The sequence below is a fragment of the Chanos chanos genome, chromosome 8, assembly GCF_902362185.1.
Source record: "Chanos chanos chromosome 8, fChaCha1.1, whole genome shotgun sequence".
In the NCBI taxonomy this organism is placed as follows: domain Eukaryota; kingdom Metazoa; phylum Chordata; class Actinopteri; order Gonorynchiformes; family Chanidae; genus Chanos; species Chanos chanos.
Window position 1 is genome coordinate 12927168 of NC_044502.1, and position 13924 is coordinate 12941091.

Here is a 13924-nt window from a genome sequence, read left to right on the forward strand (position 1 = left end):
CCTGGACTCGTTTCAATGTAATGATGAGAATGTGATTACAGGTCTGAACCCCCTTTCTATAAAAGCACTCCATTTTAAGTCGCTCCGCTCGCCTTTGTTCTCCCGTACGCGCTGAGAGGTGTGACGGCGCCGTCTCGCTTGACGTCGGGGTTTTTTGTGAGCTCAACTCCTCTGCACCGAAAGAGGAAAGTCAGACTCACTCTTAAACACGTTTGGTTTGCGTTGTTTGCGAGAAGCTGGCTTTAGCGCAGCCTGCAAAACTAAAACACACATAGTGGCCAGATTATTTCCCCTGAAAATGGGCCATGCAGCCGTTGTTATGTTGCTTAGGCTTGCTACATGAAGCAGGCTGTCAGACGTTATTGAATCCAGTTGCTGTTTGGTTTAACATTAGTTTAGCATTCCGGTTAGGTTTAACAGTACACATGACCTAAGTGACTTTGGGCAGGGTACGATCATCTGTGCTAGAGGGAACAGATCAACTGTTTAAGGAAGTGCTGTGGGTTTTCTGAGAATGATACGACAAAAATCCAGTTAGGGACGAAAATCCAGTCAAACACCTTCCTGATACGAAAGGTTGCAGGAGGAAATCAAGAATTATCGCAACTAACTGGCGAAACAGGTGGTCTGAGCATCTCAGGGGCTTTAACTCGTCCATCTTTGTTACAGATTGACTGTAGCAGTGGACAACGACACTGTTTTACGACAAAGACAGTTAAAAAATAAGCAGAAGCGTCTCCATTCATCTCAGAGCAGGACATCTGAGTTGTGGAAGAACATTATGCATGCTGGTGTATCGATTGTGAGTTCCGTTATGCTGGAGGTCTGTTGTAAGCAGCGTGAGTCCGTGGATCCATCCTGTCTTGTGTCAACCATCCAGGCGGGTGGCGATGGTGTAACAGTGTGAGGAATGTTTTCCTGGCACACACTCGCTCCTTTTACGCCAATGGAGGAATCTTTGAACGCCCCGGCGTATCTCAGCGTCGTTACTGAGCAGGTACATACCGCTTCTACCAGGAGGATAATGTGCCATTTTTTACACAGCGCATATTTTTTTTTTCTGGAGGATTCCAGGAGCGTGACAGTAAGTTTACTTTCCTTGAGTTGTCTGTGCAGTATCCAGCCCACAGCTCGACCGAGAATCTTAAGAGGTTAAAGGGAACGGGTTTGTTTGCGTCACGATTGTGCCGCTTTCCAAATCCGCAGCAATTTCATGATACTGTTTCATCAGCATGGAACAACACTCCCGCGAGACGTTTCTGACACGGGTTGAATCTGACACTGCGGGGGGCAAAAGTTGATTCAAACTGGTACTAGATGGTTGCGTCCAACACACTGACCCCTGAAAATACATAATAGAAAATGTGTATTAGGTTACGCCACACTGGAGTCACGCAGCAAGAAGGAGTTTGGTAACAATCAAGTGCATAAGAGTTACACGACATGAAGTTGACATTTGTAATGAGGACAAGGTGACAGGATGACAGGAAATCAGCAATAAGGACGGTTCTGCTGCTTGACATTATCATATGAATTTAGTTGTGTCTCTGTGAAGTGAGAGGCTTGTATTTTCCCTCCTGTTGTCCCACGGCACAGACAGCATGGCAGATGGTGCAAGGCAATGTTCTAGAACATATTATACATTACAGAACGCTGTGCCGATTAGGTAAGCCAACCATATTGCTACTCAGTCATAAAGTGATAGGAACAAGCATCATTCACTACCAAAAGTTTGACAGCGCCGTGGTTTTTTTTTTTTTTTGGCTATTGAGCACTTTAAGATGTTAATGCGTTTTCTTCAAGCTTGTGGAAGTCGAAATTAATTAGCAGTAAGCTCATTTCTACCTTCAAAATTGCAACTTCCCTCCATTTATTCTCAAAGTTTCTGTGCTCTCATTTATTAAAATTCTCTCTTTAAACATTAGAAGGATGCTGAAGCGGTGAGACAAGAATCAACATTTGCCAGTCCATATTGAATCTTTCCTCAGTCTTCTGCCTCAATTATTAAAATTTCCTTTTTAAAAATCTCAACGCATCCTCAGCTCCCTTGTTTTTATATCTCTCGCTCTCACAGGCTTGATGCACTAGGGAGACATGCTGAATTGTAGCTATAATCTCAGAGTGGGGGAAAAAAAGAGCATTTCCATCCATCATCCATCTGTGCCTCTCTTGACACGGTGGAATGGCGTTGCTTCATCCCACTTACACACACACACGCGCGCGTGCGCACACACACTTTTCACTCTTTTTTTTTTTTTTTTTTTTTGTCAATGAGGGTTCATTTCCAACTGGAGGAGTCAGTCTGGCTGTCTGCATTAAATTTCTGGTTCACTGAAAACCTTCTGGCAATTAGTCCGACACAGTTGCACTGATTTGATAACGCACTTTAATCAGGCTAATGACTGAGAGTGTGTGGGAATGTGTTAATTAGAATACGTAGCCTTCTCCAAAGAGAACCTGAAAGAGAGAACACTGATGTTGTAGAACAATCATTGTAACATTGTAGAGAAGTATTCTAACATTCTAGTATTACTCCGCCCAGTGGCCTTGAGGCTGAGCTCCTTTATTTGGGGCAGGTTCAAATGCGGTCACACTGATCTGAGTCCATTTCCCCCTATTCTCCTCTCTGGAGAGAAAAGCAGCATACGGCAGTTAGAGGCAGACAGCAGATGTGGCATCAGTGACACACACTTTAAGGACATCTTTAGCTCTTGCCTTTGCTTTCCTCAGTTGTATTGAAGTGGTACACAACTCATAGGTTCATGTATGCCTTTTTGGGAAGTCTCAGGACATCTGTGAAATAATGAAATAATTGCTACAGGACAACAGCTCACAGTATTGAACTATGACTTTGAGTAAACTTTTTGCTGTAGCGTGTTTGTATGTGTGTTAAATCTGTAGAGTATGACAGTGTTGCAGCTCCAGACAGGACTTGTTTTGCACTCCTGCCTCAGTCTGTCTCTTGTGGAGCCCTCGTTTTCACACCTCAGCCCCAAGTCCCATTTCAATCACAAACCCCCTAATTGGTCCCTCCATCATCATTGTTACCCAGCACCAGACAGCTGAGCAATAGAGCACTGCACCTTTGACCTCCACGCCACAAGTTTGAACTTAAGTTAGAAAACGTCCAATCAGAGACGGTCCTGTGGCTTTGGCTTCATTCCTTTGGGAGGTGTGAGAGATGACATTTTGACGGGAGTGAAAGAACAAAGACTAGAGACAATTCAGAGGAGCCTGTGATGTCGTGCCGGCCATCTGTGTTAATAAGGTGAAATGTGCCATTAGAGTTTCCATTTAACAGATTCTTTTATTCTTTTTTTTTTGGAGAGAGTACCCTCATACATACATACAGCAGGTGAAGAGGTTTGTAGTACTTATGCAAGGAAAAAAACTGCCAAAGGTGTCTACCATAGCCCAGCTCCAGTGGGCTGGCCTTTGTCGGGCAGTTTTAAATGCATTGGCCTTTAGGTGATGTCAGTCATCTAGAGGGCTGATTTCTACTCGCAGTCTTTATTTAGATGGTGTGGATTGTCAGGTTTGCAGATTTGCGTGGCTCAATTTATGCACGAACACTGTGTTGTGTCCTGAAAGATTGTGTAGCTGCCGTAATTTTGGGTTTGGTTGTCGCTGATTCTGTTAATGATGAAAGAAATCCTGGTTATGAAAGATTGTGAGGAACCTTTGTAACATTTGGATTACGTGATCGTTTTATCAAGTTTGATAAACAGTGATTTTTTTTTTAAGGAACTCGTGTTTGACCTGAGTGAATCTGTTGTGCTGAACTGTCCAGTGTTTAAACGACGGACCTGACAGTAGTGTAGGGTGACAATGCACAGTGATTATTTTTACTTATTTATGTTTTTTTTTTGTTGTTGCTGTATTTGTAGCTGTATTTGTAGATGTTGTCATTCAGTTGTTCTGTTAAGTCGGTGAAGGTTGTAGATGGAAGTTCATTTTGTTTCTGTGACGGACCCCTGCTGTGGTTTACCTATTCAAGAAGGACAGGATTAAGAATAGCACTAACACTCAAGACTAAAACAACTCTGCTACTCTCTGAAACAGCAACCTTTATGCTACTGCGCCCTGTTATGCCAAAACAGAGGTAAAAAGCACTCAAACAGAGGCCCTTGACAGCAAGAGTAGCGTTTTAATGCACTTTTACTAATGTGTGGAGAGAATGGGGGGGCCGGTATGACTCAGGTAATCAAACCCCAGAGTGTTGTTTGAGATGAAAGTTGGAGTAAGGTTATGCATACTGGATCCTTAATTTATTTAATGGGAGGTGATTTTTTTTAAAGGGGTCATTATTAGTCGGGGGGGGGGGGGGCATAAAAAGGACAATTATATCAAATCAGGTTCAAGAAATTGCCATTTTCACGTAATTGGCATCATGGTGGTTTTCTGTCATCCCCGCCATGCCAGCAATCACATTACCAAGCCTCCTCTTGGGTTTTCATCGTTTCTGTGGGGTTGTTTAGACTCGTGTTTTAAGTAAAGTGGGGCTTTGTTTTAGCTAAAAATGTTTTGTTGCAGGCTTTTGGTTTTTATGCGATCGATTACATTAAGTTCATAATGGGATCTTTTCTGAATTATTGATTAAACTTTGAACTTTGAGAAATACTTAGTATTTACGCTTATATGTTTGTTATGGCTCACAAAACCTTTCAGACTGCGACCAGAACACTCCACTTGACAGTAGTGCCAACAGTGTGATAATTTGTTGCACTGTTTACTTGTTTACCCAGTTTTTTGTGTATCAGTCTGTTTTGTATATGTAAATATTAATAGATTGTGGTTTTTTTTTTCCCCCTTTCACAGTTATATGATGCTGATCGACGGGAAAAATGAGGTTTACATGATTGACAGAGACAACAGCGTCTTCCATATAGCCAATCTGGAGTTTCCCTTCCGGAAGGATCTACGTGAACACCTCTCCAACACATTACTTGATGGTGTAAGTTTATCAGCATTTCAGAGTCTAGTTCTCGCATGTTTTATAGTCACATTGCCAGCCATGCCCATCTATCATGCCCCTCGCCTCTCGTGTCGCGTGATTGGTCAGTTTATAGATGATTGACAGCAACATTGACTTATCAGCAAACACCCCATGGTGCTGTAAGGCGAAACACAGTCTATTTCCCAGCCTTAATTTGACCACTCATTAACCAAAGTGTAATAGCAAGAAGAGCAGCCTATAGCTGCCAAACAGTGTACTAAAATACCCTCCAATCCATCTGTTATTGTCCTGGCTGTCTATCCTCCTGTGGTGAGTAATCTTCTTCCAGAGGGGGCGGATGTCCACCCCTGTAATAAACTGGACCGGCTGCACTGCATTATCACACTCCAGTGAGGAGCATACACTCATCAGAGATACATACAACTGCAGGTGCATCACAGACACACACACACACACTCGCACACTCTTATTCCCCACTTCTCTGTGTCACTCTATAAATTTATCCTTTTTCTCTCTTGCTTCTGTGCCTGCTTTCTTTTTCCATCTGTTGTATTTTCTTCCTTTCCTTCTCCCTCTCTCCCACTCCCTCACTCTCTCTTTCTCTCTGCTCTGACCGATTTTGGCCCCCGGAGATCGATTTTCACATGAAAGCCGTAGCGGTGGATGAGGGGTTTCTGTTGGTTTTAGCCCTCTGTGCAGACCCGTTTGTGTTATTGAAATGTTGTTGATTCACAGCAGCTGTTTCCTCGCAGTAAAGATTGAGATTGATGGGGCTGTTGATTCTGATGTCGTTTTTTTTTTTTTTGTCCGGGAATTTTCACGACACTCGGGCAAAAACAAAAGCGTTCCCACTGTGGTATCGTCACAGAGTTTTACCCGTGTGCCTCTCATCAGAGCCTTTCTTCGCCTCGGTGATTACTTTGCCCTCTGAGGTTCGGCTCTACGGCTTTTTCGGGAAAAATTCTGGATGAACTTCCCTCAACCCTGACATAGCGTAAAATGTCCTGTTAATATTCACTCTTGATACATGCAGAGTCAGAGAGGACATTTACTCAAACACTGTCTTTTTTCTCTCTTGCTCTCTCTTCACACCCACGCATGTGGTAGTTACGTAAGAGTTTTGAAAGAGAGTGTGTGTCTGTGTGTATGCTTGCGTGTGTTTGTGTGTGTGTGTGAGTGTGATGTACTTCGTTTTCCTGATTCTCACAGGGAATAATTGATGACATGCTTTCAACCTCGCTGATATCCCTTCCAATCTACCTCTCTCTCCATCTCTGTTTCTCACCTTCTTTCTTATGATTCAGTTTCCTCTTATATTGTGTGCTCTTTTTCTTTCTTCTTTCCTTTCTTTTTCGGTCCTCCAGAGAGCTGTCGCCATACTTCATATTGCAGAAATTTTCTTTACTGCAGAAACACTCCTTTGACGGCGTGGAAAATGTTCGTGCCTTTTGGGTCGTTCACGTTCCTCTCTCTCTCTCTCTCTCTCTTCTTTCTCCTTTTCTCACACACAATTTTTTTCCTTCACACTTTCTTTCTCACCCGCACGTGCACATACTCACACACTTTGTCTCTCTCACGCTTTCTGTGTCTGCTTTCTCACTACAGGAGATGATTATCGACAAGGTTAACGGACAGCCAGTACCACGTTACCTGATTTATGACATCGTCAAATTCAAAGTAAGTGCCATCACAAGTCAAATAAAATCTCTCAGTGTTCATGAAATCTGTCAGTTGAGGCCATTTTATGAAGTAACTTATGGGCGATCTGACTTTGGTACAGCAGCTCACAGAAGCTGTGTTTGTGTGTGTGTGTGTGTGTGTGTGTGTGTATGTGTGCGTGTGCGTGTGCGTGTTTGTGTATGTGTTTGTGTGTGTGTGTGTGTGTGTGCACGTGCATGCTGTGTGTGTGTGCGTGCGTGTGTGTGCGTGCTCTGTGTGTGTGTGTGTGTGTGTGTGCCATGTGCGTGTGTGTGTGTGTGTGTTTGCGTTTGTGTGCGTGTACCTGTGTGTGTGTTTGTGTGTGTGTGCGTGTGTATATGTGTTTGTTTCAGTATTACGTTGGGACTTCTTGGTTTGTGTGGCAGTTGAGAAAGAGCAAAGAGTGCACACAGGGACCTGTTCTGGTGTTGTGAAAGTGTGTGTGTGTGTGTGTGTAGAGTGAAGTTCTGTGTGAAAGGTAGTGTCGCCTTTCTCTTTCTAACATTGCTAGTCTTGTGGCATAGCACTCGTAGATTTAAATATATTTTGGATGAAAAAACAAACAAACAAAAAATGCTATAAACATAAGTGCAAAAGTTTGACTTTTAATGTAGCTTTTGATGCCTTAGAGGCTAAACATATGGAACTCTTGCAATCTTTAAGTGCTAATTATTTTAATGACTGAAGTCAATGTGTCAGATGAAAGCGAACCCATTTAAAGAGATGCGCCACCCTGGTGGAGCGTGCTCGGTGTAAGCCTTACAAGTCAAACGGCTCTCTTAAAAGCTGTGTTCACCATGGCAACACAAGGGTTATAAACGGTTACTGAACTCCCATCTCCCAGTCAAGAAAACATTATGGTGGGACATCTATCTTGGTTCACAGTTCTGGGTGGACGATTGTTTGAAAGCATTCTGATTTTATTATTTGACACCTCTGCACACCGACATGTCCATGCTCCACTCTCGCAGACGTGCTTGGGCTACAGATAGCACCTTTGACGTAACCTTGAGTCACGCCCCACCCCCACCCCACCCGGAAGGGTCTTCACATCCAGCTTACCACAGAAGTAACTGTTATTACATTACGCCGCTCTCCTCACTGTTCAGCTGAAAACTAATGATTATCCACTTAAAAGTTGTGTTAACAGCCAACGAGACCGTGGCGCGGAAAATATGCGGTCTCGCTGTCTAATTATATTCTCACATTTCTTTACGCTCACGTTGTTATCGCTATTGTTTTTTTTTTTTAAATGCCCTGCGCTCACGAGCGTTGCGATCGCTGAGGGTGACGAGCGTAAAGGCCGTCAGGAGACAACGGGCTAAAACGAATACCTCGCGCGGTTTCGTGTCGGTCCGTCAGGGGGGAGAGATGGACGGCGCGGAACGGGCTGACTGTGTGGTCCTCCATCTCGCTCTTAAGGCCTATTAGGAGGAGAAATGATGCGTTCAATGAAGCGAGATGAAGCTCTTTGTGAGTCTCCTCTCTCCTGTCGCTGATTGATCTCTTGTCCACGCACGTGCTCAATAGAAGTCTTATTGGGCTTCGCGTCAGGGTGTCGGATCGGGGGGAGGGGGGGGCAAGTGGCAGCAAAGGTTAGCATCTCCACACGGTGTCCCGAGCCATCGCTAATTGCTTTGAAATTGACCGTCTATCCATTATTCTAACATACCTCACTCTACCTAATCACTAGGGAACATGCACCAGTATGAACAGTAGAACCGAGAATTACCTTTGTTAGTGGAAAGAATGAGCGTATAAGATTTATAATTAGTCATTTGGAGTTCTGAGGCCTAAAGAAACAAAATAGAGTCACTTTGAACATTGAATAATGGTCATTGATATTCTTAATCCACTCTTAATGAAACACCTTTAAGATGGAGTCATTCTTTCTCCTCGTCAAAGTGTAGCAGCTGTGTTTCTGCATTGGGCGAGATGGACAGCTGTTCTGTGTCAGTATGAAAATATGAATGTAATTTTTCTCTTCATACATGAAATTATTTGGCCCTAAACAGTGGCCTTGTTCTGAGAAAAGAAAACCGTCAATTATTTCAGTTTCTGGAAGAAATACAACTTTGTTATTGATTCTCTGAAACATTACTGTGTCACCTTGCAATAAAAAAAAGTTGTCAATTGGCGCTTGTTTGTAACATTGGCAGAGACAGTAACACGTTACATTTGGGTAGTTGTTGTAAAACGCTATGTCTGTCAACAGCTGTGTTCATTTAGCTGATTGAACGTCATCGCCAAGTAATTTCTGTGTTTTGTTCAGTTGAAAGATATTACAGAGATGTCAGTATGTATTTTTTTCCTTCCTTTACTTTGTCAACAACATATATCAGTAGAGTAGATTAACAGATATGACAGAGCTAAACAGTATCCGTCTGCAGCTATAAAGTAAATGCATCTCTTGGCAAGATAGCAAACTATTATCGAATGAGATCATTGGAGACGGTGAGTTCCTAATGTATGATGGAAAATGGACCTTGATAGGATTCTCAATGGCTGCATTTGACATATATGTGATGTACATTTCCGTCTTACTCATTTCAAATCATTACAAAGGTCTGTGGAGACGTTTACTCAGCTTGCGGCATTGTCCAGGCGATGATTCGACATAACTTCTTAGTTAGGGAGTGTTCAAAAAAACAAAAATTGAAAATGCAAGAACCTAATCGAAACAATATTCTGCCAAAAAAAAGAAAAACTCATCCAAGACAGAATGAAACTACAATAGCAGGTGTGTTGTAAATGGCAAACTGGCAGACTTTGCTTTTGGGGATAAAACGAGCATCACTGTTCACTTTGAGGAGAGACAATTAAGACGTGACACCTAGAATGACTGTTGGTTCTGGTACCTTCTGCATGAGCAGTTTCTTCATAACCAAGCAGCATGGCTGGGCTCCTGAGAGTAGTATCTGAACTGTAGTTTCTAAACACGTGGTTTTCTCTCCGGTGGTATGACAGGCCCAGAGGCACACACACAGGCCCAGTCCAAAGTCTCTACACATATGGCTTTGTTGGCGTTGTCTCTCGCACGGTCAACCTGACTAAGCCGAGAAAATGTTTCGCACGGGTTTTGATCATCACGGCTCTAACGCCCCTGTTTGTCAAAAAAAGACTTGGAGCCACTTTTCTTTAAAAAAAAAAAAAAAAAAAAAAAAGAATAAATAAATTAAAAGTGCACCTGCTACTGAGTCTCTGTGACTGGCGGAGTCATGCAGACTGCATTCAAATTGAAGGTTGTTAGTACCTGAAAAATAAGATGAAGAGTGAAAGAATAGAAAAAGTTCAATTCTAACTTAAGTTCTAGTCCCTAAAGCTGTGGATATTTTTCATAAAATCTTCAAGTTTCCAGTCTTGTTCCCTTACAGTCTTTATCTCGAACTACCTTGCCTTTTCCCTCCTGTTATCGTTTTTTTTTCTTCTCAAATTTGCCTTTTCATACAATGCTATTTCTGTTCATTTGCACCAGTAATCCTGTCAAACTAGATGACAAAGGATATGTTCTGGTCTCAGAGTTTGTTTTCTTTTCCTGTGTCTCAACTACAGCTTAATTTTATAGATATTTGGTTTTCCAGATGCATGTCCTTGAACAAACCAGCTTAGATAGATTTTTGCTCATATTCTGTTTAAATTTAACCATACTGAGCTGTCATATAAGTCTTCAAATTGTTCCTGAGTGGATTTGATGCTTCTCTCCTAAACAGGCTTTTCCTTTTATCTCCATTGACCCGCTCTGCTTTTGTACTGGGGTGCATAATTTCTAGATTAGCATGTACTTTTACACTTGCTCAATCCAGTTAGAAGACTCCACCAAGTTAGCATTGATACCCTCAGCTTTCATTTGCCGTTACCTCTGCTGGATTGAATTGTGTGATGTTTTCCTGCCTGTAAAATTGGCAGAATTAGAGCATGTAATTGTCCTCGCTACTCTTTGACATCCAGCTGAAGTGCAGTCTTGAGAATTGCCCATTTGAATGATTAAATTAGCCCTAACCGTTGCCATTTTGCGATGGTCTTTTTCCAGTTTTTTTTTTTTTTTTTTGGTGATTGTAGTTCATTGAGTGAAAAATTGGAGTGTGTTTTATTGAAGCTTTGGCAGAACAGCACATGTAGGATTGATGAAGACTTTAAAAAAAGAATTAGAAAAAAATTTAGTAAGGCAGGCGTCGCTAATGCTCAAAACTGCTGTTTATTACCAGACAAATGTCTCTCGCGGCCGCTTCATCCGTCATGCTGTTTTTGGACAGATGGCGCAAAATTTGTCAGAGATGCTACCAGTTGTTGTTATGGTTGTTGTTCTTGGAACACGTAAGCCTTGTTTGTTATTTCTGGGTCCAGCACTCTTCTGTGTAATGTCTAAAGGCCTCTGGGATGTTGTGTTATGCTGCTGTCATGTACGCCACTTGAATTTCACTCACATTTACACAGATTTTTAAAAAGGTGCCCTGGTCTTTTTTGCACCAATAATAGGGTTGGGTACATTTTAATTAGATCAGCTACTAGTCACCATCACAGGATCTATGAGTTGTCTTACCTCAAATTTCCAGTTACCAAGAAACCTGAAGATCTGCAAAGCCCGTCCCGGTCCTTCCAGGACAACAGTTTCTAATCGTATACTCAGGGGAAAAAAACAAAAAGGCGATAGAAAGTTGCTCCACCATTGAAAGGCATTAACAGTTTGATTTGCTTACATAATAAATCTTCTTAAAACACAAAAAAGTAATTTTTGCTCTTAGCATATTCTTAATCCCTTTTTACAGCAGCCATTTAATATGGTGATAATTTTATTAGTCTGGCGAGAGTGTACCAGGCGCTGAGACATTTTTTTTTTATTTTTTTTTTATTTAAGGCTTTGGCTTTCAGACTCCTCCATTCCTCAATATTGCCGAAGTGCATATTCGTTCCGTTTAAGAGTATCTGGAGGTGTCATTTTTTTTCTTCCCTCTTCGCTCCTGCTGGGTGAAAATATAAGCTGTTTGGTCTGTGATCACACATTGATCTTCCTCTTGAAATTAACATTTGCTGGTGTGATGACCTCCAGGAAGGAAAGGAAATAACCCCCCCGCCTCCTCCCACCCCCGCCCCCCCCCCAAAAAAAAAACAAAAAAAAAAAAACGATACACTTCTGATTGCCCCCGTAGGCTTCCGCTTTAAAAAAAAAAAATGAAGAGAGACAAAAAGAAAAGACAACCCACGTTAAATGCACAGAGAGTTCAAAAACAACGTCAACGTGTGTCTTAACTCATTCACCCGTATCACTGCCGGGAATCCCCATTTACGCACATACGTACGTACCCCACACACGAATACGCTTTTTAAGACATTTCTATATATGGACTTCTCATCCACCCACCGCACAGTTTGAAGCTGAAGAAAGAGCGAGAGTACGGCCGAGTGGGAGAATGTGCTGGAACTCAGGTTCTCTGAGGCTCTTTGCTTTACGCCTCCTCAAAGGAAGCACACTGTTTTTTTTTTTTTGTTTTTGGTTTTTTTTTTTTTCGGTGCGGGGGCGCTTGTTGATGATGCGCAACCAAAGGACACGTCGACTCCCGCGGCCGGCGCCGTGCGACTTTGTCCAGGCGAGGATGAGCCAAGTCTAAAATGCCAGTTCATCGCGGCCAGTTTGATTCGATTCGTCCCCCGACGGATTTTCCGCCAACAGTCCAGTCCATCCGTTTTATGTGGAAAGGTTCTTGCGCCAGTTCACGCCAGTGGTTTTGCGCTTGCCTGAAACCAGTAACCCTGCCTTTAACCAGTCAGGGTACATCTCATTTGGCAGTCACTAGCTGTGTTACTGGTTACTATAAATAAATTTGACTTCAGTAGAAATCCAGTGTAACACTTGAAATCCTATTTCTACATGTTGAACATCTGAAAAACAGGGATTGGTTGAATCTGTGGTTAAAATCCTCAGAGCATGAAAGATCTGTACCGTGTCATTCGGGGGCTCTACTCCAATGATACCTTTTTGTTGTGAAATTGATTCATTTTCCTCTGAAGTATAACACTAAAAATATTCAAATATTTTGTACCTTTTTATATTTTAACTCCAGCTGACGATGATTCAGTGCAGAGCATCAAAGCATTTTGAATCTGCTGGTTCACACTCTTTGAATATTTTTGTAATATTAATTAATTAAAATTTTTTTTTTTTTAATATGTCTAAATTACATTATGTTCTGATATTTTCTGGCATTTTTCCCTTTATCCTTTCCCACATCTTTTCTGCCACCCCCCCCCATCATCTTTCCCTCCGTTCTTCCATCTCTCCTCTTTCGTATTCCCTCTCTCCTTGAAATGAGATGTGGCAGGCCAGAGGAGTCGCTCAATTATAAAACCCAATACATGTTTGCACTGTCTGCTCTCTGGCAATTTGCACTTGAAAGCTGCCAAGCAACCAGCCAAGACCTAAAACTCTGATGCTGCCACACTTGAGAAGATATGAAATTGGGAAATTGCAGAGGGTGGGGGGGGGGGGGGGGGGGGGGGGGGGGGGAGAAGCTGCAGAGGTTGATTTTGGGAATAAGTTAGATGGTCTCTCTCGCTCTCTCTCTCTCTCTCGCTCTCTCTCTCTCTCTCTCTCCTTTCTCTCTCTCGCTCCCTCTCTCTCTCTCTCTCCATATATATGCATTTATGTATATTAGGCATGTAACGCTACGTGTATTTGTCCTGAACTGCCGCGGTACGGATGTTACGGTTCGGTGCATGCAGTCGTATGAAGAATGCCTATTCGCTGTCTGCGAAGACTGATGAACCTAATGCGGAGACACATTTCACAAGCGCGAGCCTCTCATTCTCTCCATACCCTCTCATCACTCTCTCCTTGGTTTGTTCTCTTCTCTCTACAATTTGGGATCCGATTGTGGTGCAAACACATTTCGACATAAGTTGTCAAGGACCTTATGTCCTTGTTTAGCGGTACATTGTGGTAAGAAGCAAACCTCATTTCTTAATGAATAATAGATGGCAATGCTGGCAGTCAATAGCTGACGATTGGCTACACGCTGCTGTAGGGGGCCACATGCAATTGTGACGTCACAAACACACAAATTCACAGCGGGCAGTAGAAAGGCATGTATTCTTCACATAGATCGTACGGCTGTAGGAGGAGAATGCATGTTTTCATACTTTAACAATGTTTACATAGCACATTCATCTCAGTGAATTCAAAGGGGGCAAGGAAAATCGTGATTTCCATTCTATGGCACCTTTAATGTACTAAAGGCTGTATGGGGGTACTGTATGACCCTAGGTGGAACAAAC

General features: G+C 42.5%; 1 protein-coding gene across 3 annotated transcripts in view; it reads left to right on the forward strand.

The window, feature by feature from the left end:
- Window positions 1-13924, forward strand: part of rngtt (RNA guanylyltransferase and 5'-phosphatase) — a 67914-nt gene that overhangs the window by 15680 nt on the left and 38310 nt on the right. For all 3 annotated transcript variants that reach the window (XM_030782124.1, XM_030782127.1, XM_030782126.1), the window contains exons 9-10: window positions 4819-4954; window positions 6563-6634. In XM_030782124.1, coding sequence (XP_030637984.1) covers window positions 4819-4954; window positions 6563-6634 — 208 coding nt within the window. The remainder of the gene's footprint in view (window positions 1-4818; window positions 4955-6562; window positions 6635-13924) is intronic.